The sequence below is a fragment of the Columba livia genome, chromosome Z, assembly GCF_036013475.1.
Source record: "Columba livia isolate bColLiv1 breed racing homer chromosome Z, bColLiv1.pat.W.v2, whole genome shotgun sequence".
Lineage (NCBI taxonomy): Eukaryota > Metazoa > Chordata > Aves > Columbiformes > Columbidae > Columba > Columba livia.
Window position 1 is genome coordinate 10,675,053 of NC_088642.1, and position 26,199 is coordinate 10,701,251.

The 26,199-nt window shown below is 47.5% G+C and overlaps 1 protein-coding gene across 12 annotated transcripts in view; it reads left to right on the forward strand.

Moving 5' to 3' along the window:
- RUSC2 (RUN and SH3 domain containing 2) overlaps positions 1-26,199 on the forward strand; it is a 65,584-nt gene that overhangs the window by 22,901 nt on the left and 16,484 nt on the right. For 6 of the 12 annotated variants that reach the window (XM_065047143.1, XM_021295354.2, XM_005508056.3 and 3 more), the window contains exons 2-3: positions 1,434-1,539; positions 22,852-24,930. In XM_065047143.1, coding sequence (XP_064903215.1) covers positions 22,959-24,930 — 1,972 coding nt within the window. In that variant the 5' untranslated portion in view covers positions 1,434-1,539; positions 22,852-22,958. The remainder of the gene's footprint in view (positions 1-1,433; positions 1,540-22,851; positions 24,931-26,199) is intronic. The other 6 variants (XM_021295356.2, XM_005508057.3, XM_065047142.1 and 3 more) reach the window with 2 other exon arrangements.

A 26,199-nucleotide genomic window follows, 5' to 3' on the forward strand; every position in this document is an offset into this window, starting at 1 on the left:
TGGGTGCATCATGGCATTGAGCAAAAAATACTCAGGCATGTGAAGGTTCTTAGTTTCTTTGAACGGGGTGTCTGTGTGACATTTTTACCTCTTCTCTGACTTACCTGCTTCCCATGAACTATCACTTTAGGAGACGGGGTTTGGTTTGGGCTTGTAGGTGTTGTTTTTTCCAATGTGGATGCTCTGTTTTCTGGGCTCTGCTTAGTTCAGCAGAGGGTGGTGACTGTAGGAGCTGGGGTATATGGCAAAGTGCAATAACATTGAGTGGTCCCTCAAAGATGGTTGTCTCAGGGCAGCTGCTCCAGCACTAGAACCATCTCCCCTGGCACAGCCTTGAGCACAGCTGAGTTTCTGGGGTGTGTGGCCATGCCCACATCATGGTAGAAAACCAAAAGTAGTCACATGTGTCCTTTGGGGAAACTTCCTGTGCCCTACCAGGAACTGCACCAACTTGCCTATGGAGCAGGATGCAGCTGCCCCTGGTGAAAGGGGGTGATGTAAAAATCCTTTAACATGGCCCCAGGATAGCAAGAGACCTTTGGCTTTCACAGGCAGTCATGTCTTGTTTCAGGAAGGAATATCTGCCAGGATTGCTTTGCAGAGATGCTGGGTTTTAGCCCAGGTTACAGGCAGCTCTTTAATCACAAGCTGTAGTTAGTAGTTGCTGGGGTCTTGACTTGAGATTCTCTGTGACAGCAGGGACTTCAGCTGTCCTGTCCCTGGCAGGTGTGTTTGGCACCAGGGGAAGTGCTGGTGATTGCTTCTTGCTCTGGGGGTGGCTGCAATTCAGGGGTACTGTTGGTGAAGCTCTTTAGGACAAGGCACTACAGAAATGTTAAAGAAGCTTCAGGAAGCTTCTCGTAGTCGTCCTGATCTCTCAGTAATAAGTCCTCCCATCCTCCTCCTCCTCCTGTGTATAGCTTTGGAGACTAGCATTTTATCTCCAAGGGCTCTGGCTGCCATTATCAACAGTAGGAACACAGCACTCCAGTTCCTTCTGCTTTCCTTTGCAAATCCAAGAGATCAGGCAGCTTGCAACCGCACAGCATCTGAAGCCCAGGCTCACCACAGAATAGGATGCTGCAGCTCTATTTTATGGCATAAGCTTTAGTCTTCTTATTTCTCCTTATGCTACCTTCCCCGTTTCCCAGTTTCTGTCAGAATCAGTGCTCCATCTTCCAGCTCGATTTATTTCCCCTCCTCTCCTTCTGCTCTCCCTCCCATCTCCTGCCTTGTCTGAGGTCCCGCAGGGACTGACTGCGAGCTGGAGCGGCAGTGCTCTGGGCATGCTTGCTCCTTCACATACAGCAACGTCACAGCAGCAGCAGCAGGAGCATTGGAGATGTAATTGCGCAGACCCTCTGCATTGCCAGGGATGCAGCTGTGAAAAAAAAAATTAAAATATTAAAAAATTGACTCTGTGTTTCCCACAGCATCCTGGTGAGAGAGCACAGAGCCTGCTGGGATGCCAGCACTCAGCATTGCCGGAGCAGAGCGTGTTCAGTGAGAGGAGACAGGGAGCGGAGGATCTGTGGAAAGGTGAGATGGAGAGATGAACGGGGTGGGCGTTAGTCATACTGATGGTTTTCAAGCCGTTTGTTGTCCTGCAAAGTGGCCAGTTTGCTTCTGTAGAGATTGCCAGCTAGCTGATGAAGCTTAAAGATTTTCGGGTTGCTTTGTCTCTACAGAGGCTGCGTTGCTTTGGATCTGCCGTGATTATAATGGATGTAATCAAGTGAGGAGGCTGGTGTGGCTGTGCAGAATGCGTGTTTGTCTATTGTCGCTATGAAATAGCATTTGTCATGTCCGGGGCTGGTTGTGCAGGGGTGAGCCGTGCTTCGCCCCGACAATGCGACCTCACAGCTCTCCATTGTGCCTGCCATGACAGCCGAGCCCACACGGATTGTTTTGGTCCTGCCAGCTACCATGCTTTCTGCGCATCCCTGGCGGTGATGCTGCTGTGCAGCTCAAAAGCTGTTTTGACAGACAGTGCTTCCATGAAAAGACAGAAACAAAGGACGCAGACAGGGGAAAGGCTGCTGTCAGTGTGGCTTTTGGATTTTTTTGTTTGTTTTGTTATGTTGTTGTTGTTTTTTTTTTTTTTCCTGAATACTGTTAAAGAAATTGCTCAAAAGGCGTTAGGATAAAATATTGTGGCAGGTAAAACCCTGCTTTTCTGCTAAGAGATACACGGGCTCTGTGCGCGCTGGATTCCTTTGTGTTGCCCAGGGTGTGTCTGTGCTGGCTGTGTAAAAGGATGCTTTCTCCCTGCCTTTTTCCGTGGATCAGATGAGAAAGGTTATCTAGGAATGGAAGAATTACTGCTTTTAATTACTGAAATGAGGAGTCCAGGCTGCGTACCAGTTACTAGAGCTTGATTACATGGTCTTGTTATAGCCAAATCCCTCTTTTCCCTCCCTGCCTTCCTTCTTCTTCCCTCCTCCACCCTCTGCATAAATCTTTCCATCAGACTGCCTCTGCAAATGCAAAGGGAGAAGGGCTTGAACAAAGACAAGGGTGTATGTGGGATAGGGATATAGATGCCAGAGAGGTGATACTCAGGATGGCAGCCAGCAAGAACAATAAGGGGAAGGTATAAAAGAATGAGATTTCGTAGAGGTGTGTGGTGTGTGGGGGAAGTGGCAATCTGCTTTTTTATGTCCAGGCACCTACAGCCTTATATGCCAGTGTTGCTAAAGAGTGAGCTTGGCAGGTCTAAGCTATGCACAAAAGCTTTCTGCTTTTTGCCAGTGACCCAAGAATAACTTCAATAAAGCAGTTTTAGGCCTGTCAGGAGCAACAGCACTGTAGGAAAAATGTAAAGAAAGTGGTAAATATTTGGAAGAACTGTAAAGGAACCTCAGAGCAGAAGAGGCAGGTGTGAGGGACATTGTAGAGCTGGAGGAACAGGGGGCTGTGGGTCAGAGACCAGCAGTAGAGGGCAAAGGGGAGGAAATGCAGGGATATCATTGTCAGAGAATGTGAATGTGCGATTTGTACGGTGATTCTCCAGCCTCTCACTGTGTTGCACCAGACAGGCAGTGCTGGATGCAGCCCCAAGGGGTCTGTGGAGGTGGGAGTGGTCCTCAGCACAGCCTTTTCTGCAGCAGTTTTCTGAAGGAACCATTTTGCTGCTGCAGGTTCTCAGTCGGTTGCTCCATCTCCCTCCCCATGGAGTGGCAAGCCTCTGTGGCCTTTGCACCTGCTGAAGAAGGCAGATAAAGCCAGCATTTCAGTGCAGGGTGCCAGGTGGGAAGGAGAGGAATTCCAGCAAAGCCCCATAGTGCAGGATGCATTCTGCTCACAGCTCTGTGACAATGTTCTGGAAGCACCGTAGTGTTTCCTGAATTGCAGCTCCTTCTCTTCCCTGTTTTGCCCTGAGACCTGGGAAACCTCTCTGTGTCTCCAGGTCTGTCCCATTCAGCCTGATGGGAGCAGGAGATGCTCCTGATGATGTGTACCAGGCTGTGTTTGTGGTGCTGCTGCAGAACAAGCTCCCGGGGGAGCTTGGAGGGGGGTAACAAAGAGCACCTGTGTGTTTGTAGGTGCATTGTGGGCTGGAGGAGAGGACACACAACAGGACATATCTATACAGGATACACATCCTGGCATCGTGGTGTGAAAGAAAAATTGTGTGTGGTTTGTGTGCACAATGCTTACCTAAAGGAATAAAAAAGACAGGCATGCAGCCTTCTTTTCCGTGTGGGATAGGAACACTCCCCAGGTCATGCAGGCTGTGCCTAGCTAGCAGGTGCCACTCTTACAAGAGCATCTGTTAAACAGTGAGAGTGCACAGATAATCTCTGCCTTGAGATGCTTAAAAGATGTGCAAAAGCTTCTGGTGGCTGGAGCTGGCTGAAATGATTCATGGGAAAGAGGCAAAATTGCTGCTGTGTGTCTTCCTCACTGCATCAATGCAGAATGCTGGAGATAAAGTGCAGCTGGATCTCTGGATCTCAGGGATCTGGACCTGCATTGCAGAAAGTGCAGGTGGCTGAGGAGGACGTGCTGTGGACTCAGGAATGGCCTGCCCACAGCTCCATTACCACCTGTCAGATGTCTGAGGCTGTGACAGCAAATGAAAAATGAGTTATCTGTACCAGTGATCTTAATTTTCTTCCAGTCTGATGCTCCTGGTAAGGCAAGATCTCACTGTGGTATTATTCCTGATAGCCAGACAGTAATCCACCTTTAGCAATCCCATGTTCTGTTTTACCCCATTTTTCATTTATTTCCCAGTCTTCTTATTCTTTTCCAATGCTTTCTAAAAGCCTTGTGTAGAATTAATGTCAGGTCAATAGATCTAATGTGGGTCACTTTCCTTCCTCTTTCAGAAAAGGTACAGTTTTATTATTTACCAACACTCAGCTTCCCCTTCTTTCTCTCTTTCCTGATGGATATTTTCATCAAAAGCCCTGTTGCCACCTGCGATCATGCAACTATTCTTTTATTGTTCTGGGATCAAAACTATCTTGTGCCTCTGACTTGAGTGCATTTACTTTCTTGAATTTGTTTCCACTTCAAAAGCTCATTTCTTCTTTTGCACCTTCTTCCATCTGTATCGTCTAACCTGAGGTTGCTGCAGCTTCAGTATTATTTTTCTTGCCAAAACAGCACCAAAGATGCTGTTTTGCTTACCTGTAGTATCCTTCTTGGTGTGGTCATTCACCCAGGTTGATTAGGAACCCTGCTCTTCTAATTTCCTCACTTTGCTTCGTGATTCCAGATTTATTTTTTTTTTTAATCTATGATATACATTCAAAGTCTCTTCTGCAGTACTTCTCCAAGCTCTTTGTTCTTGCTGGCACTATAACTGTTTTCCCTGACGCGCCAGAGACCTGATCTTTAAAAATTTAAAAGGTTTCATTACAGAGCTGTTTGCTTTCTACCCTTCTGTTTAATATAAACTGGGTCAGCTTGAGATAGTCTGTCCAAAGCCACTTCTATATTGTAGATGCTGGGCAATAACTCCCTCCAGTAGGCAAGGTTGTGATGGACCTGAGCAACGGTTAAAGCCAAGATAGGCAAACAAAAAGTGAGAGATGTGGAGATCTCTGCAGATGGGTGAGACACAGAAGACCAGAGGTGGAGGTGCCTCCTCATCAGCTGTGAAATAGCAGCAGGACAGTACTGGATGAGAAGATTTTTGTCCCTGTGTTTGTGGAAGCCATTGAAATCCAGCTGGTGGTGGGAAAGCTCATCTGCTGCCTGTACTGCTTCATAAAGGTGTCCCAATGTGGATAAAGTGCTTCTGGCAGCCCAGACTTCTGGACAAAAGGGCCAGAAGTTCGCCCTGTTCTAGAGCTATGTGGAAGGCTGCACAATAAGGCTTGAGGGAGCTTGGCTGGCAGGAGGTGAAACTGATAGCAATGATCTAGCCTTAGTAGGGATTTGTTGAGCAGGTTCCCTGCATGCCCTAGCACTCCTCTGAAAGTTGGTTACTGTCCAAAGAGGAAGAAACAGGCTGTCAAAATGGCTCTAGTCCCTGATTCTGCTCCAGTTTTCTCTCTTGATGAAAAGTATTTTAATGTTCATATTCAAAAAGAAGTGGGTCAAAGCAGGGACATAACTGTTAAGATGAGTGCAAGAGCAGGCATGTCCACAAACCCTTCCTCTTCCCACTGCCATTGTGTTGCAGCCTCAGGGTCATGTAGACAATGGGGTTTTTTTGCCCATCAGACTCATCCGAATATTCCTTATTGGAATAGGCTGATGGTGGTTATATCAGCAGATGTGAAAAAAACCCAGAAAACAAAACAAAACAACCCCCCCCCAAACAACAACAATAACAACAGACAAAAAAACACTGCAGTTCTTAACTCTTGTAATTGGGAGGGAGGCAGGAGGCAGAGCTGTAATGTAGGTGAGTGGCCATAGCATTGTTAACGGCAACTCCTGGCTCAGGCTCACCCTTTGAGTTTGAACTACTGGGAGAGAGACGGTGTGTTGGTCTTTGTGCAGTGCTGAGGGAGTGGGGTTGGCAAAACCTTTGAGTGATAAATAATAAATATTTGAGTGATGGCAGCAGCGCTTTGTACTGACATTGTGCCAAGTGATGGGAAACTGGCACTACCGCCAAAATACCTCTCTCTGCTCCAGCACAAGTTGCTCTCCAGAAGCAGAGACCAAGTGTAAGTGTTGTGCTTTTTGGGCCAATGGTACAGGTATCTCAGGGTGGTGGGAGCTAGGAGTTCCTTCTAGGAAGAGGGGATTTTCTCCTCTGGGAGTTATAGGGAAAAAAAGAAAAAAAAAAAAGAGACCTTGTAGGGCAGACCTTGGCAAATTTTCACCTAATTAACTTCCCTGGGACCTACTGTCACCTCAGACTTGACGGTGCTCTGTTCTTGGGGAAGGGTGGGACACATGGACCATGGGTGAGTACCGTACTGGGAGAGTCTGACTTACCCCTGGTTCCCAGATGTGGAGTCTTACCTGAGCATCTGTGGCTCTGACGAACACTCAGGAACTTTCCTGCATATCGGTGCCAGAACAAAAACCGTACATACACTCGCAAGAAAATAAGTTTTTCACAAGAACTCAAGTCATGATGTGAGGTTTGAGCTGATGCGTTGCTTGACTGTGATGCAGCCAACCCTGGGGAAAATTTGTTCTCCTGAGTGTTGGCTAACACAGACCTGGTTCTGCACCAACTACACCATCTCAGCTTCTTCTAACCCTCTGGGAACGGGCTGTTCATGTGTTACCCTTTAAGGGAGCAAGGAGTCCTTCCTACATAGACTCATCTCATCTGTTTGTTTTTACTCCAGTACTGCACCTTATTCTTTGTAAACTGGCACCAGCTGCCATTGCTTCTGGAAAAGTCTGACCTAAATACTTTCAGTGGGCAGGCTCCTCTCTGTTTTGCTCTGCCTCTGTTGCTGCAGGAGCAACTGCAGGCATACTCAGCCTCCTTTTGCCTAGTAGGCCAAATTCACCTAAATTGTCTACCAGGCCACCTTCTTTTGGTCCCTCTCTGAGTTCACATGGTGAAGAGCAGGGACGTCTGCATGTGTCATGTGTCTCCTGTGTAGCTCGGATAGCATAGCTGTCCTCATAGATATCCTTCTCAGCAGGGAGGATGACCCATCTGGACCGTTGCGCCAGTGCAATTTACTACTCTTAGTAGTAAGGCTAGTTCCAGCGCCTGCTTTCATGGCATTTTTCTCTGCAGTCTGACCCTTTCCCACTAACTCAGGTGATAGAGTCATAGGTCCATACATGACAAGATCTAGTAGGAGTTATTGATATCTCTGGTCCCAATATATTGTTGGGCCACGTGGTATATCTTCCCTGGCTTTGCCTAGTTCGTTCTAATGGTTGATACCTGAAGTGGCACATCTGCCCTGGGGTTTGGCTTACTATGATTGACCTCTCATTCACCACTTGTTAGTATGTGAGTAGTTGTAGCCACTTCTAAGGGATGTGGATGTGGCTTATCATGAGCAGTTATTGTAGCTTTATCCTTCAGAAGAACAAGTGGATTTCAGCGAGCATCAGCCATTTTCTGTCAGCAACAAGCTGTTTTCTCTCATCTACACTCAATGGCACCTAATTTAACCTACTGCTGGGATTTATCTCCAGTGCAGGTACTTGAAATGGTCATTGAGGAGATAATCTTCCTTACCCTGATGTCTCCTCCTGCTTTCAGCTCTGTGTCCTATGCCTCATTTTCATTTCTGCAGACACTTATGATATTTATAAAGCACTGTGAAGGTGGTGATGACTTACAAGTCTGACAGCATTTTCGTACCCCTGTGCTTCCCTTCCTTGTTTCCTCTTAATATTGGCTGTTTTGGTGGGAGGACTGGGTTAGAGGAAAGATGAAGCAGCATGGAGCAGGGGGGGAGCTCAGACATCCCTGGCAGTCTGTAGACCCTAGTACAGCAGGGCTAGGCAGTTCATGGCACAGTAACAGAGGAGGAGAGGAGGAACTGCCAGAAACAGGTATGTCCCAGCTCTGACAAGCAATGGCATTAGAGTGGTTAATGCACAAAGGTGACACCCCTCCAGTCACACGTCATTCAGGTTGTGTTTGACCATATCTTGTTGAGACACTGGTGGCAGCTTTTGACCCAATGGGGTTTCTGTTCTCTGTGCTTCTGCTGGTGACTTTGTACAAGCTATAGAGACCCCAAAGAATGTCATCTCCTCTGTAACCCTGACCTCTCCCAGGCTTTGTGCTGCTGATGTGATTCGGTACAGCATGGTGGAAAAACACCCCAATCTGAAGCAAAGCATTTGTATGAGTCCTGGAGGCACTGAAAGGTGATTCCCCTCTGTACCAGAGCATGTTTGACAGCAAGTATTTTGGTCTACTGCCTTATTGTCTGCTTTCCTCTTGGCATTAGCTGAGGCTGAAAACAAAAACCACAACAATCTCTTGGCCTGCCCATCAAAACAGAGGGGGAATCTTCTTTCATGGAGGAAAGCCACCAGACCTCATTGATTTAACGAGGCAAATTCACCAGGGAAAATACCCTTCAGCCCAGACCTTAGTCAGACATAGATGCCCTCCATATCTCTTGGGAAACCACAATGAGAATTTCCATGGGAACATGCAAAACCTCTCCCCACACGCCTATGACAAGAGTTTGTGCAACTTGAGGGAGAAAACCCCCGAAAGCCACACTCTACATCTAGCAAAAAGAAACTCCTCAGATAACAGATACATAAGAAAAAAGCCTGGTTTCTAGTAGGCTAGTTTTGATGCAAAGCTTGAGCTATTGATTCTATGTTCTATAAATGTGTGTAACACAGGAGAATCACAAAAGTACAGTTCATTTGTTTCCAAATCATTAAACTGATTAAATTGATCCAAACTCATTAAACTGATGTAATTAAACTGCAAAAAAAGCACCTGGGTGTCACTTTGGTCGTAAGAAACTTTACTGGGTGAACATCTACGCAAGAATGTTAGGGTACATAAGAAATGGAATAGAAAATTATGGTACGGAGTCTCCTAATGTTGATACAGAAAGCAGAGAACATCCCAGTGTTCATTGGGAAACTGTGTGCAAAGAGTCACCCCAGCTCAGAAGCGTGACTGCAGAGTTGGAGGAAACTGAGAAGCTGCCCAGAAAACTGCAGAAAGCCCTGGAAAACTCTCATAAGAGGAGCAACTGAAGAAGTGAGAATTGTGTTAAAGGGGAAACTGTAGGGCTCACGATGTAAAATAATGAACAGTCTGGAGAAAGATGATAATGATTTATGTTCTGCCCTGCTTGTAACATGGAAGTATTCCAGAAAATTAAGGAGTATTATTTGAAACTGATAATAGGAATAATTTTCACATACTGTGATTAATTAGTCCAGGAAGCTTTCTGTCAAGCTTCAAACCCCAGCAATATTCCCCAAAGGCCTGGCATTTGTGTGAATAAGACTACCCAGTGCATTTATTGTAGAAGTTTAGAAGTTGTGGAGTTTGAAACCTCCTGGTTGAGCTGAGGCACATCTCAGTGCAAGGGCTTAGGAGAGAGAAATTCTTCCTCACCACCTGTTGCAGGTACTTCTTCTTTTCTCAGACAACCTGGCACAGAAAGGATGTAGCAGCTTCAAGAAAGGAGGTGTCCAAATGTGAGCATGTCCTAGCTAGGGAGATCTGGGAGCCTACAGTCTTAAGGTGTCTCTTCAGTTTCTTGAGCACCCTTGAAGTGATTAGAAGCAGAATGGTCATCCGTCCAGTAGTCTTGCTGGGACTCTGACCTGCTCTTCCAGTACAGAGCCAAGGATCATCCCCATTTGCCCTCCTTTTTTCTCCTGCTGAATAACTCTATGCATCCTCTGCAGCCTGGCAAGACTTTCCTTAGCAGAAGACCTTGGTTAATCCAGGGTTATCAGATTTAGTTAGTTAGACCCTTAATGCTCTGTTGAGCCCAGTCATTCCAAACCTAATTAGCACATGAGCTGTCTTGTGGAGCAACATCCTAAAATAAACTGTCCCAAATAGCTACAAGCTGAGTTAGGTTTGGGGTGCCAGCCCCTGAAAAGGATAAGTTTCTCCTCTCAGAAGAAAAGTATTTGTAATCATTAGGAGCGCCTGGTCTGCTTCATAAGTATTTTATTAAGGTTCTGGCTTGCCTTTTGTTAGTTCTGTTGCATGGAAAATATTCTGTTACGTAAATTGATGCTGCGGTTTCATCCAGACCCTCTGAGTTCTGCTTTGCCACTGGCCATGCAAACATGGAAACACACCCACACATCAGGAGGACACTTGGAGAGAGGCTGGTGACCAGACCAAGGATCTGAGAATACTCTTGTATGTGAGCAGAATGAAAACCTTGGGACGGCTCAGAAGGGTGGCAAATGTAGTAGAAAATACAGTACTTTCCCCACCCTAGCCCGAGGACAAGCAACAAAATTAAATGCCCGTATGTTCAAAAGGACTGATAGACTAACTACGTATAATTTGGTGTGGAACTCATTGGTTCAGGAAGTTACAAACCCTAAAATTTGCAAGATTTCAGGGAAAAAAAAAAAAAAAGCAGGATGTTAAAAGGGATGTCAAGAGTATGTAACACTATGATTGTATAGGCTCCTAACTTTCTATAGTTGTGTTATGAAACCCACTACTAGACATAAACTGTTCTCATATGAAGGAGACTGCCTTGGATGGGGAGGAGTCTTGCAATAGTTTGAGGATTTGTTCCCATTTCAGAAGCTTCTTGTCCTGTCATCTTTGGAATCATTCTGCCATTTTGTCACCCACTGAATTCTTCTGAAATGAGCTTCAGACAGCATTGGGACTTGATTACAGTGGACCTGTTTGTTCAGGGACCTGACCGAAAAAGGTACAATAAATGTAATGTCAATAAATGTACAGTCTTGACAGTAATCAGGCAAATTCCCTTTTCAACCCTATGTGTTACAGGATCTTTTCCTGTAGCTACCTTCAAGGGACTGCAAAATCCAGCCTGTGATCTAAAAGCATTTGGACATCAGCCCAAAAGTATACACGGTCCTGATGTCCCTGAGAGAGCAGGATAAATTGGATGCATTAATCTCATCAGATGCTGTCTTTATTGGGCTGTTACTTGGCCTTTTTGCTTTGTAGCATGCTATCATCCACAAATCGGGGTGCTGCCAGCCTCCAGACTGTTGAATTGCTTATTGCATATTCCTGCTTTGGAGAGATGGAAAATTTCTTCTTGTGTATCCTGTTACTGTTTCTGGTCTTGGCAGAACTACCTAGAGCTAAGAAGCATTAAAGTTTCCTGCGGTCTTTGCAGGAGTCAGCTGTTGGACGTAGCTGCTGTTTAAAAAACCATTTGTATGTGCACTATGTGGAGGAACATCTAATAAAACCAGGCTGCTGCTGAGATGTTTTCTGTTTGTGCTTGATTTTGGAGCTCCTGATCTGGTTACACACAATGCGTATTAAATAACATGTAGGATTGCCTGATTTAAAAATAATACAGCTATGCAGATGCAGGCATTCTTGCTGTCTGGTAGAACTGATGCCCATCTCTGCTAGGTAATGCCACACCTGCATTGCTTCTCCTGCTAGGTGACGGCTACCTAGTCCTGATAGCAAACCATTGCACCACTGCTGTGTTCAAGACTGAAAATAATCCTGCTGGACCTTTCTGACATCTCCAGCGGCTTTATTTATGGTGCCTTGTGGGATTGTACTTCAGTTATTTCAAGAACTTGGACCTGCTGTGGTTTTACTTCACTGTCCTGTAGCCACCTTTGCCACCTGCTTTGCTTTTGCTGTGTTGCTACATGGGCCTGTACATTTGTAATCTGCTGGGCCTGTACATTTGTAATCTGCTGTCCCATAAATGTTTGTTTTTCACTTGATGGTGAGCGATTCCTACATACATGGAGCTCTGGACTAAATAGGCAGTAAGCATGATTTTACAGCCTCTCTAACTGAGTTATCTTAAGACTGAGTTCCTTATTGGTCGGCCTTTCTCCAGTGATTGCTGATGCTTTTGCCTTTCAGGGAGGGTTCAGGATGGTTTTGCAGCTGTGATTCCTGCAAGGCGTGGTCTAGACAGAAATGCAATGTCAGTTTTTATCTGCATGGAGAGGAAGCAATAGTGAAGCTATGTGGCTGTGGAGTGGCTGGAGTCTGTATGGGTGTGCTGACCTGTACAGCAGTGAGATGATTGTGAAGACTGACCTTTGTCCCTCTCAGGACTTAGCTCATCTTTTTTCCCCAAGTCATTAAGGTAATTGAGTATCTAAATCTACTTGAAATGGAGCTGTTCTCATGTGCTTTTTCTTTGTTCAGATGAAACTTGTTTCTGAAATTATCCTACCATAAGCCTTGGCTAAGCAGAGCCTCTCCTTTGCCATGGTCTGGACAATAACAAGTTGCCTGAAGCCAGATTCCAGTGAATGTTATGGGGGAAAGTCCCAGGCGGCCAGTGGAAGTGATTTGTGACTCGTTGAGAGGTCTTTCTGAAGTTTAGTAGTTCTTGAGGTGCTTCAGATCATCAGCAAACCCTGAAACCTCCACTGCTGTTGACAATATCTCCATATTAAGCATCCATACCCTTTCCATCTCTTGCTGTCATCTCAGGAGCCTCCGCTCTGGCAGTGCATACCTGAGCAAGAACAGCTGCTCATTCGCTGTTGCCTGTAGCTGTGTAACACACTTTGGGAGCAGCTTTGCCATCTTGTACACCCGCAGGCATAGGTCAGAGAGTCAGCTTTGATCCTCTAAGCGCCACTGAGTTTGATGCCTGACTCCCTCAGCAGGTCACTTTATTCCCTGCCCTCCTGTGGCTGTTGTGATGGAGAGTTTTGAGCTCAGAGCTTCCAGGCATAGGAGCTGGTAGGAAAACCTTCATTCTGCATTTCTGCTGGCTTTGACTCTGGTTCACCCACAGCTGCTGGTTGTGTTTCTGTCAGTCCTCAGCTGCAGCCCCTGGCTCCTAGGGTCCTCAGGCAGGCAGGTCTGTAGAAGGAGCATGTTCATCAGGGAGCCAGCTGACAGTCCTGCTTTGCAGCTAAGCCTTGGCCAAAGCTGTGCAGTTAAGGAGGAGTTAAGCTTGACACCTTCAGCTACTGATTTTGCCCAGCTATTTCCTTTGCTTATAGGATTGTTTTTCTTTCTTCATGGGTTCTTAAGTGCTACAGGAACCCTTCAGCAGCCAGGCTCCAGCACCCAGGCAGAGCCCTGTTTCAGAAAGGAATTGTGTAATTTCTGCTCTTGTGAGATCTTCTGTATGTTTTCAGAGTGCTCAGGCAGAAAGGTGCTATAGAAGCGTGGTTCATCTTCCTGCTGCTGCCACTAGGGCAGCATCTGTGTTGAGAAAGGATTTACTCTGTCTACAGTTAATTCAGCCGCAATTTTGGTCTGATATTAACAGCTAGAAACATCAGTCTTTTTCTCCTCTGTGGATTTGCATATAGTAATTAGGAGCATGTGCAGTGGGGGCTGGGGCAGAGGAGGGCCAGTGGGGAGGAGGAGGAGCAGGTTCCAGCCCAGATCACCTCTTTGGATGCTCATGAGTCACAGCCTGTAAGTGGCTCCTGCCGAGTGCCACATGCCAGATGATGAGTCACGGAGCAAGAGAGCACAGAAATGGGAGAAACTAGTTTGGTGACTGTCTAGCTCCTGTGTTAGCTGGTATAGATCTGCTGCTTGAGCTATTTCTGAATGTCTTCCGTAACTCAAAATGCACAAAGCAGGTGGGGCCTCTTTTCCTCTGACTGGGAGACAATACTTGCCTCATGCCAGTTGTGTTCATCAGCAGGAATGCACATTACCTATTGCTTATGTTCGTCTCACACACCCTCTCATCTCTGCTGGCAAGCCCCTCAGCCCTGACCTGTGCAGCTCCTTTCTGTCATGCGCACAAGGGCTGTGATTGATCGTCATGTGCTGCAGTTTCAATTTTGAACACATCATAACCCTGTATAGTTCTGGGATGTAATGATACATTAATAATGAGCTTAGTCAGGCTGTCCTGGAAACCACTGGAAAAAGCCCTGGCCCAGGCAGCACCTCCCTGAGGAAAGAAAATAGAAGTGTTCTTTTCAGGAATCACTGTTTGCTCAGGGACAGGAGGGGAACCAGCCTGAGCTGAGGCACAAATGTATGAAGTATTTAGTCTTACTGCAGCTCCATTTATGTACAGGGTGCTGGAATATTCACCCTGGGACCAGCCAGACCACCATCACTATGCTCCCTGTTCTCTGAGGCAGGGAAGAAGAGCTAGAGTTTTAGGATGAGTCAAACAAGCAGTTTTTTCTCCTACACCTTTTATTTCCTCAAACTGGATTATTTACCAAAGCATTTAATGAAGGCTTGAATTTGGCAGAGATGTATTAGCTGGCAAGAAATAAACAGATGTCCAAACAAATACCATTGGCTAGTCCCACCCTACAGCAACTTACACGCTTCCTCACCTCCACCCTCTTCTTACTCACAGGGGTGGTTCAGACCCGTTCCCAGTACACTCATCCCATGCCCCTCGCCCCATCCTCTTCATTCGCGCTGCTTCCTGAATGCACTCCAGCTTGCTGGAACTTTCCCATTTAATGTTTTTTAAAAGCATTCAGTACTTTCTGGCAGCTTTTGGAGTGGCAAAGCTGGAGCAGGGACAAACTGCCTTACTGGGATTCTGGAAACTGGTGCTGGAACCAGTGAGCTCTGAGATTCCCCGTGCTGTCTGAAAAGTGGCTTTCAGTTTGGATTCATCTCTCAGCCCTTTTGCCTGGAGGTAGACTTACAGGGAGTAAACTGAATATATCTCTCACTGTGGGGCAAAGAAGAGAGGTCTGTATTGTGCCCCCATCTGCAACCCCACAGAAGCCTTTGGCTTTTTTGCAGCATTTGTGATCATGCTTGTTTTGTAGATCTGTGTGGTTTCTTCAGGCGTGTTAATGCAAATGCTCTATATCAGTCAGGGATGCACATAGAACAACACTCAATGAACAAGCAGCTGCAGTACGAAGGTATTTTTGCTGGCTCATCTATGTAATTGAATGCCAAGATTTTAACCCTGATTTTTCCATCTTTCACCTTTGAGTGACATGGTGGATCTTGGTTAGTCTGAGGAAGATGATAATGACAGTGAAACCATAGCCATTCAGAAAGAGACAGCAAGAACCTTCACAGTTAAAGGTTTCCATGAGGCATTCAGTTTCATAGATGAAGTGACTTGAGATTTGTAGAAATAGTAATGTGTTCAGAAAAGCCAGCCTCTGAAAAGCCAGCATCACCTCCATCTGACTGTTCTGATGATCGTGCCCCTGCCTTTTCATCCTTGGTGCTACATATGCACAAACTTTTTGCATTTAAATCACATTTATTTCTTACATTTCTGCATTCTTCCCCCAGTATTGCATTACATTTTGTGAGGAAACTTGTGTCACAGCGTGACCCGTCCATCCCACATGTGCAGCTGAGAGGACTGATCAGAGCAGGGTATTAAGCAATCAGCGATGGAACTCCAAAAGCGTGGCTGGAGGTGTAACAGATAGTGGGGTATGCCTGGAGATATGTGACCGACACACCTAACACATCAACACTTAGAGGCAAGGCTGGTGTTTGCAGCAGCCCCCTCTAACTGAAGAAGAGCCTTGCAGGCCAGTATGGAGCCAGCTCTGATGGCTTCTGCATCTTCTCAGCAGCATTGCAGAGGCAGGAGGTTGTAATCCAGAAGCCATGGAGCTGCACTGCCCACCCTGAAAATCAACACAACGTCCTTAGTTTCTGAGGATAGGACAGAAGGGAGATTTAGAGGCATGAGGTGCAGAGCCTGAAGGGCTTAGCTCTGCAAGGTGCTGCATGTCCCTGTTATCTGTAGCTTTCTGCCTCCTTTCTACAGCACAGACACGGCTTGGCAAGCAGCTCTCAGATCAGTGCTGAACCATCTTTTGTTGTTCTGTGCTCCTCTCCTGCCTCTTACCTAGAGCTTTGCTGCAGTTAATGAGTCTTTGACATGTATATTTGTACATATATATATATATACACACACATGGAGATGCAAGCATTGATCACAGAATCACAGAATCACATAATGTCAGGGATTGTGAGGGACCTTGAAAGATCATCTAGTCCAATCCCCATGGCAGAGCAGGAACACCCAAAAGGTGTCCAGGTGGGTTTTGAATGTCTCCAGAGAAGGAGACTCCACAACCTCCCTGAGCAGCCTGTTCCAGTGCCTGTCACCCTCACTGTGAAAAAGTTTCTTCTCATATTTAAGTGAAACCTCCTGTGTTCCAGTCTGAATCCATTGCCCCTTGTCCTGTCACTGGTTGCCACCAAGAAGAGCCTGGCTCCATCCTCGTGACACTCACCCTTTATATATTTATAAACATTAATGGGGTCAACCCTCAGTCTCCTCTTCTCCAAACTAAAGAGCCCCAGCTCCCTCAGCCTTTTCTCATAAGGGAGATGCTCCACTCCCTTAATCATCTTTGTTGCCCTACGCTGGACCCTCTCCAGCAGTTCCCTGTCCTTCTGGAACTGAGGGGCCCAGAACTGGACACAATATTCCAGATGTGGTCTCACCAGGGCAGAGTAGAGGGGGAGGAGAACCTCTCTTGACCTACTAACCATCCCCCTTCTAATACAGCCTAGGATGCCATTGGCCGTTCTGGCCACATTGCCTCTGGTGTTGGTTTTATCTGCCATGTATCTGAAGAAGCTCTTTCTGTTGTCCTTGAGCCCTCTTTCAAGGTTTAATTCTAAGGAGGCCTTAGCTTTCCAAGTTGCCTCTCTACACCCTCTGACAACAGCCTTATATTCTTCCCAAGTGGCCAGCCGCTCCTTCCATGATCTGTAAACTCTCCTCTTCCACTTGAGCTTACCCAGCAGTTCCCCATTTAACCACGCAGGTCTCCTGGGTCCGTTCCTTGACTTCCTACGTGTTGGGATGCTCTGATCCTGAGCTTGGTAGAAGCAGTCCCTGACAGCTAAACAACTATCTTGGGCCCCTTTACCTTCAAGCAGCCTTGCCCATGGGATTTCCCCTAGCAATTGTTTGAAAAGGTCAAAGTTGGCCCTACTGAAGTCCAGGGCTGCAATTCTGCTTGGTATTTTGTTCCTGCCACATGAGATCCTGAACTCCACCATCTCATGGTCACTGCAACCCAGGCAGCCCTCAACCTTTGCCACTTCAACGGGACCCTCCTTGTTAGTGAGGATGAGATCCAGCAGCGCACCTCTCCTAGTCGGCTCCTCCACCATTTGCATCAGAAAGTTATCATCAACGCACTGGAGGAACCTCCTGGACTGTGGCTGGCTGGCTGAGTGGTCCTTTCAGCAAACATCAGGGTAGTTAAAATCCCCCACGGTAACCAGGACCTGTAATTGTGAGGCTGCTCTCAGCTCTCTGTAGAAGGCCTCATCAACTTCCTCACCCTGGTCTGGTGGCCTGTAACAGACACCCACAACAGTATCACCCCTGCCAGCCTGCCCCTTAATTCTCACCCACAGACTCTCAACTGGCCCTTCATCCGTGCCTGGACAGTACTCAATACATTGTAGTTGCTCTCTCACGTGAAGAGCAACTCCACCATCTTGCCTGGCTGTCCTGTCTTTCCTGAGAAGGACATAACCATCCATGACCACATTCCAGTCATCCGAGCTGTCCCACCATGTCTCTGTAACTGCCACCAGATCATAATCACCTGACCAAACACAGGATTCTAACTCCTCCTGCTTGTTCCCCATGCTGCGTGCATTGGTGTGCAGGCATTTCAGAGAGCGAGCTGAGCACTCCGATTTCACCCTGGCGGGATGGGAGGCCTCCCTGCCTTCATCAGTTCTAGAGTGCTGCCCCACTGGTGCAAGCCCATTACAGCCCCATCCCCCTTCAAGTCTAGTTTAAAGCTCTCCAAATGAGCCCTGCTAATTCCTGTCCCAGCATCCTTTGCCCCTGCAAGATAAACCTTTCCTACATACCACTGTCTGGACTGGTGTCTTATAAAACCAGCCATTGTCAAAGAATCCAAAGCCCTGCCTGTAGCACCAGCCTTGTAGCCAGTCCTGTATGGACTGAATTCTTCTATTCCATCCCACATTTTCACCCGAAAATGGAAGGAGGGAAGAGAAATTCACTTGAGCCCCAGAGTCTTTCACCAACCATCCCAAGGCCTTGAAATCTTTGTTCATTTCCCTCAGACTGTGGGATGCAGCTTTCTCCCCACCTGTCTGGAAGATAAGCAGTGGGTAGTAGTCTGTTGGGTGCACTAGGTGATATCCCTGATCCAGGCTCCACGTAGACTACAAACTTCCCTATTATGAGGGTCAACTCTGCATATTGAGCCCTCTGTCCCTCTCAGAAGGGAACTGCCTGTTACAATTACCATTCTTTCTTTCTTATCAGAGGCAGTCTTGAGGTGTGGAGTCAACTGCCTCTTTCTATGTGACCTTGTAGGTGGGCCTTGTACCACATCCTCACCTACCTCTTCTTCAAGATCCAGGACCTCAAACCTATTATGGAGGGGCACCTTGGGAAGCAAATTCCACACCACACCATAGGTGGATGGAAAAAAGCTGTCCTTCTCTGCTATTAGGGAAGCACCCCAATGTCAATTTAGGCAGGCAACAAGCTCTGCACAGCCTTTATTCTAACCATATCTGTTTAACAGAAACCATCTGCAAATGGGGCTTGTCCAAAATTATTCAGCACTCCAATAACCTTATACAACATGGGTTTGGACAATAGTTAGGAGTTCAATTACTATGCAACTGACTGAAACTTAAAAGGATCAGATCCTAAAACTCTAGAGTGATGGTTCAAAATGCACATCTTCCCACTCTGTGTCTGAGTGATGACTCTCCACGGTACCTAGGTCATTTACCAGTTTGGCAAGGTGTTTCAGTCCCCAGGGAATGTTCCCTAGGTGGCCAGTCTGAAGAGAAGAGTCTTCAGCTACAGACTTGCTACCCCAAGGAAGACCAACTCAGCTGTGGTCTCCGGTGGGCTCCATTTATACCCAAGTTGAATCTGAGCTGTGGTCATCTATGGTAATTGTTCAGAACCTTCTTTCAACCAAGGTGTCTTACTGGTCAGAGTCCTTGCCTGTCAACCAAGTGGTGTGTACATGACCATAGTGGTCTATCAGCCTAGAAGTTTCTGTTGCTCTTGGGAGTGGGGCGGGCAGAGGGCGCACCTGCCATATCTGCTCTGTATTAGCTTGGCTGGAGTGAAGCATCCACTGGTAATGAAGTGTCTGGCCTTCTCCAGGTAACCCTTAGCACCTCAAGAAAAAGCTGACTGAATAAACAACCCATACCTCCTGTGTAGCAGCAGATGGTGTCAGTATGGAGAAGGTAAAGAATTTTGAAATTTGCAGTCAAAGTGACTCTTGTACTGATGTGTTTACAGTCATGGTGCTTCCTGTATGCCTACCAGCCTTGCAGTGCCATCACATGCTTTTCTGGGCAGGGATCATTGCTGTATGCTGTGTCTGGTGTTATATGTATAGGACTGAGCAGGATTCAGCTCACTGTGGGCCTGTGCTATTGCAAATGATAAATAAAAAGAACGAACTGATTTGGCAAAAAGTGTTCAGGTACAGTCTGCTATCCCTTCATCTGGAAACTTCCACTTGCAAAGAGGTGTGAAGGTTTTACAAAGAGCTGATCAAAGCCAGCAAAATCTAAAACTACTTTGCTTTCTGGATTTTATTCTCCAGCATCAATCCCAGCCTACCAGACCCTGAATAGAAGAGGAAGGATCCTTATACAGTCTTCCAGAATAAGGGTGGGAGAGACAAGGGCTGGTATGGCCAGGAAGGCTGCTCTGGTTTTGGGAACTGAATAGTCCCTGATCTGTCAGTGCTACTGCCAACCTCCCTGCATCCTTGAGACAGGAGGAAGCCAGGAGACGTGTCCCAAGGGAAACGGGGTTATCTAGGTCACAAAAAAAGTCATGCATACCCCTAGGGAAGCTGTCAGACCGGCTCTGGGCAGGAGCTGGCTGTATGCTGCCTGTGATATTGGACCTCAGAGCCTGGTGCTGGGAGCAGGCTGTGGATGTGGTCAGGGTGGGCATCCGTCTGCTGCAGCATCTGCGTCAGCCAGTGAATCACAGCCCGCCCGGGGAGCCTGTGCTGCCGCTGAAACCAGATAGCTGGGCAGAACTGCATGTTGCAGCCAGGGCTCCAGAGTGACAGCTGGGAAATGGCTGCGTGTCAGATCTCTTGACATTTTACTGTCAAATGTCAAAGTGTGCCTGTGCGAGCCTTGTCCTCCCACAGCAGCATCTGCACCAACGTGAAGTGTGTGTTGCTCAGCAGGGCTTGTCAGTGGATCAGTGCTGGGAGCCAGCTCCAAGCAGCCATTTCCCAGAGACAGCAGAGATTCAGTGCTTCAGCCTTGAAGTGTGCTGTCATCACGGTCTGTATCCTCAAAATTATGCTCTTCAAGTCTTTGCATTGTGGCAACACTCAAAATATAGCAAAACCTTATGGGGAGATACGATCTAAGCATTACAATCAGCTACCAAACCAGTAACAAGGACAGACAGACAGTGGTGGAGCAGCTTTTTTGCCATAGTTCTGGAGAGGGATTACAGGATGAATAGGGGCTCCTGCTGCTACATGTACAAGCAATGGTGTGCAAGGTAAAAAATGGGGCATGAACACTGCCTCAGCTCCTGAATATCACTTTCAGTGTGTGGGTGTGCTGGACACGGAGCCAGGAGCTGCTGTTGCCCATGGTGGTTCTTGAACACTGTGAGCTTGGGAATCCCTCATGTGAAAGATCTCAGCCCAGGAACTGGGCTGAGGACAGACTCCTTCCTTTTGGTGGCTGTGGGAAAGGAGCCAGAGGCTTGTGAGACAGAAGACTGAGGAGTCACTGAAAGGGGAGCGAGGGGTGATATAGGCATTGTGGGGGCTATATGTGGGGTATGGGTTAGGGGTCCCACAACAGTCCAGCTGGATGTGGTCCAAGTGGTCCAGATGACCTTTCTTCTTCAGAGCCTAATCCTGGGTGAAACATCCCAGCAAACACAGACATGGAGGGTGAGTGTGTCCCTTGTGTAGGTATCATTATGATCTTTGGTGGAGTCTACCAGAAGGTTTGTCTGTTCTCTAACAGTGGTGCTAGCATTAAATTTTACATCGTTAAGTGTTTACTGTAAACACTAGGTCCATTTCTATCTCAGTATTTTTTTCCTGCCAGCATCATCCTGTGTCTGTGAGAAGCACTACTATGAGTGGGAGGAAAGTACTTCTTTTGATCATTTTTTAAGCACCTTTTAATTGCCATTCTTATGCCATGAAGCTGAAAGAACTGAAAAAAATGAAGTCCTTGATCTTTCTGTGGGGCTGTCTCATTGCTTATACTGTTGTTCTAACTTTACTTATCTCACATTTCTTAGTTGCCCTCCTGGGCTCCCATGTGCCTTTGCAGCTCTGCTCCAGATCCATTATCTTCCCATAGTCACAAATGCTGGGGTAAAGTACACAAACACAGATATAGTGAATGCTACTTTCTGGAGCCTGAATGTCAGCAATTGCAGCGGGCCCAGGATCCAGGAGTCCGGAACAGAATCATGGTGTGTAGTGTCAATGTGTTTTAAGCATTGGGAATGCCTGAATGAGATATAGGATGTGGAATGCTGACCAAGTGTGTCTGAGCCAAGGTTTTCAGAACAAGTGATGGATATATGAGAGCACTAGGTCATTTTTTTAATCCCTCATGATCATCCTGGATCGCTGTTGTCTTTTGTGGTTTCTCCCTCTCCTTGCTGCCTTAGCTTCCCTCCCATGCACTTCTCTATGCTGGCTTCTTTGACATGTGAAGGGAAGGCAAGAGGGAAAACCCCTCCATACTGTCCTGGAGGTGATTGCATGTTGGACCTCCGGATTGGATGTGGAAGGAGGAATTAATATGTTCTCTGCCCTCTCATATCAAATGCTGGTGAACGTGTTCCTCTAGCTTTATTTACTGGACACTGAGGGAGTGGGGCTCTTAGTGTCCTGCCTGTACAGCTCCTGGAACTGTGGGCTGTGTCAGTCGTACTGTTGTGAAGTGCAGCAGGTGATAAAATGAGCAGATAAATGCCACAGATAACGTGGCAGAGTGCTAGTGGAGAGTGAAACAGGAACCCGAGACCACAAAAAGAACCAGTTTGAGCTCAGGCTTAGCCATCAGCAAAAGGTCAGCAGAAGGCAATGTGCAGTATGGGACCTATTTAACCATCACCAGTAGCTTCCCATGGCCTCCCTGAAGTCATCTGCTGCTTTTCACAGGAGAGGCATTTGTACGCAGAAGTAGTTTCATACTTTGGCATGCTCCCCTGGCACCATTAGAAGAGCTCAGGACTCCCTGGGGGTTCCTGGATTTTGGAAAAGGATGATTGTTGCTACTTTCCTGTTCAAGTCTGTTCTTGCTTTCCAGTCTCAGCTGAGACTTGTGTCTCTGTAATGTTGCATGGTCTGGCAGTGCCATTCAGTGTTTGGTTCTTAAAGTGAAGTTCGAGGTACCTAGAGGCAGGCAAATGTGTTGAATCCAGTGCAGGAAGATGGCCCGCTCTCACCAGAGTGCAGCACTGCATTTCAGACCCTGTGCTGCCTGCATGTTTTTCTGTGAGCATACACTGCCATCCACAGTCAGGTCTTCATTTGGCCCAGAGCCTCTGTAACCCTTTAGCTACTTGAGTGAAATTAGTAGTTCACTTTGGGTAAGTTTGAGAGGGGTCACTAGGAAACACAAGTTTTGTTTCAGGAGCCTGGGAACAAGTTTGTCTTACATTGTGATGCTTTCCCTGAAGAAGGCCAGCTCTGGACCTTGTGCTCGGGTGCTTGTGCTGACAAGGACCAGTCTGTGTGGCCCTTGTCAGCACATAAAGTCTTCAGTCAAACTAAGGATGTTTCAAATAGCCACTGCCTTTCCTGAGAGGTGACTTCTTTTGTGTTTTTGTCTCTTTCTAGGTATCTGAATTCCCCCATGAGAAGTGTCCTCCCTGCCTCTCCTGTGCAGCCCTGCCTGTCCATGGGTAGCACCAGCTTAACTGATGTCCTGAAGAGCATTCCTCACCATGGATAGTCCACCCAAACTGACTGGTGAGACGCTGATTGTCCATCACATTCCACTGGTGCATTGCCAGGTCCCTGACAGACAGTGCTGCTCCGTGAGCAAAAGGACCAACCCCTTCTGCCAGCCAGAGCTCAGCATTACACGGACCTCTGCTCTTCCAGACAGAGACCTTTCACAAACTGACTCCTTGGTGTACAGCAGCTTTCTCCAGACCTCCAAAACCTCAGCAGAGGCCTCGGACAGCAAAGAAGGCAAAGCAAGGGATTTGATTGTCCCTAGTGTCAGTAAGCGACACAACCCTTTTCTGTTGACTGAGGGCGAAGACCTCAGCGTTTTTGGGGATGACTTGGGTCAAAAATCTTTCCACCTTCACAACTCACTTGTGGCTGGCAAACCTCCCTTTCATCTGCACGAGCTGTCCTTGCCCCCTTTCCACCTTCACGACTCCAGCCACATTGTGAAATCCTGGAACATGGCCAGCCGGTCAGGTGTGGTAGATGGGCAAGAGGACAAAATCAGCAGTGATGATGTCCAGAAGAGGAACAATGCGAACCGGTGCCACCAGGCCTCAGAATGCATGGAGCTGGATGAATACAGCTGCCATCGTGGCAGCTCCTCCAGCTTCTCCTTTGATGGTGGTGACCAGGAGTGGAACCAGAACACAGGTGAATTGCTGAGGAATCAGGATGCCCCGCACAGCCGGACATGTAGCTGTTCCAGCTCGGAGCTCCAGCACTGTCACTGCTACAGTTCGTCAAGTCAGTCTGAAGTGATTGACCAACAGATGGGTTACATCAGTGACTCTTCCTGCAACAGCTCCGATGGCGTGCTGGTGAACTTCAGTGCTCTCTACAACAAAATGAATGGCCATTCTCGATCTAACCTGAATTCAGCCAACCTGTCTTGTGACTCTTCCTTCTGCAGCCACTCGGACACAGGAGCTTTTTACCTGGATTTGCATTCATCACCCACAGAATCCAAGATGTCTTGCGAGTCACATCACCCAGACAGTTCAGAGAAGGTGTGCGGGTGTCAACACTCCTCCTCACCTGTTCTTGACGCTAACTGCAACTCCTATCACCTCCACTGTGAGCCTTGCACTTCGGAGAGCTCAGACCTCACTGCCTGCTTCCAGAGCCAAGCACGGCTTGTTGTGGCTACTCAGAATTACTATAAGTTAGTCACATGTGACTTGTCTTCCCAGTCATCCCCCAGCCCAGCAGGATCTTCCATAACTAGCTGCTCGGAAGACCAAACCAAAGGTAGCCCAGCCCAGCCCACTGAATACTATCTGTTTAGAAGGCCTGACCTGAAACAGGAAGAAAGCAACGTGGAGTGCAGTGAAGAGGAGGCAAATGGAGAAGCCACCCAGAATATGATTGAGGGTCAGGTCTATGTGAATGTGTCACCACCTAACCTCAACACGAGCCGGCAGCGCTCCAGGAGCTATGATCAGAACCTGGACAGGAGTCCCAGCAGCAGGCTGGGCTCCTTGGAGCGCATGGTGAGCTGTCCTGTCAAGCTGAGTGAAAGCCCAGCGATACCCATCCAGAGTTCCCCGCCAAAGCGAGTGACATCTTTTGCTGAACTGGCTAAAGGCCGGAAGAAGAATGGCATCTCCCCACCACTCCGGTCCAGTGGTGATTCCTCTTTGGATTTCTCCCCTATCCCTGAGGCACAGCGGGATGGTCCAAGCTTTCTTGAAGAAAGAGCTCGCCGCAGCCAGAGTCTTCCACCCATGCCCTTCATCCATGGCCTGAACCGGAGCTGCGAGGGCTTCTGTTTAAATGATGCTTTTGTGGACAGCCAGACTTTGTGTTCCACCAAAGACTCGATCTCCACTGAGAAGGTCCCCAGTGGGCATGGGGCAGGTGAGCAAGCTTCTCTCTCCCTGCTGATGGAGGCAGATGCCAGCTTCTCAGGTGGTTCTGCCAGTGGCCACGGACAAAGAGATGCTAGAGCCCATGCAGACGGTAAGGAGACAAACTAGTCAGAATGGAGAAGTAAAAAGAAAGGCTGCGGTTTGGGACTTGAGGGGAGCAGCAGAGTAACCGGCATGGTGATGGGAGACCAGTGCCTGTGCAGGTTGTTTCATGGTCTACCATTCCCTAGGAGAAAGCTCGGCTGTGCTTATTTCAGACCTAGATCAGTGCAAGTGCTGTGTCCTTTTATGTCTGAAGCCTCTTGAGGTTTTCTGCAAACCTCTCATGTCATGTAAGGGAGGACATGGCATTAGCATTTAGGGTCAGTGCAGCTTGGACGGTTGTCTCCTTTCCATGGCGTTGTAGTCCCCCCAGTCCATGAAAATCACTTGCCTTTAGCTCCTAAGGCAGAGATCTGAAGATGCTCAGCAGAGTCATGTTCCCAGCAGACAAAGTGAAGGGAACCATTTAGGAGTTTTTAGCCTTCTTTGAAGCCTCATGGGGCAGAGATGGAGAGGGAAGAGGTGTAGCCAGTGGTCTGCTCTCACTGCAGGGTCAGGGACCTTCCTACAGTCTCTGCCAGGACTTACAGCATGAGTCCTGCAGAGAGTAGAGGACCTGTGTGTCTCAGCTGGAATCTCCTGGCCATGTCCTCCACAGTGCGTTGGGCTGCAGCAAAGGTTCCTCTGGAAGGTAATTGTGCCAGCTCCCTCTGCAGGAAAGCTTTTAATACATTAGTTGCTTTCCACCTTGATACTGTGTTTCCATGTCCTGATGAGGAAGCTGTGTGACAACCCCGTGTAGAAGTAGGGCCATTTCTCCAGCATGGCAAGAGATCTGCACCCTAGACGGCACTTGTACCTGCTTCACAGGTAGGAGCCTGTTTAGGGGTGTTGTTCAGCCTGGAGAAGAGGAAGCTCCAGGGACACCTTATTGCGACCTTTCAGTACTTAAAAGGGGCTTATAAGAAAGATGGGGAAGACATTTAAGCAGGGCCTGTTGTCATAGAACAAGGGATAATGGTTTTAAACTAAAAGAGGAGATTCAAGCTGGACATGAAGAAGAAACTTTTTACAATGAGGGTGGTGAAACACTGGCACATGTTGCCCAGAGAAGGAGTAGATACCCCATCTCTGGAGACATTCAAGACCAGGCTGGACAGGGCTCTGAGCAACCTGATCTAGTTGAAGATGTCCCTGCTCGTTGCAGGAGAGTTGAACTAGATGACCTCTGAAGGTCCCTTCCAACCCAAACTGTTCTATGATTCTATGATTCTAAAATGGGGCTCTGACCAGACTGCTGCAGCAGATAGCTCCTAAC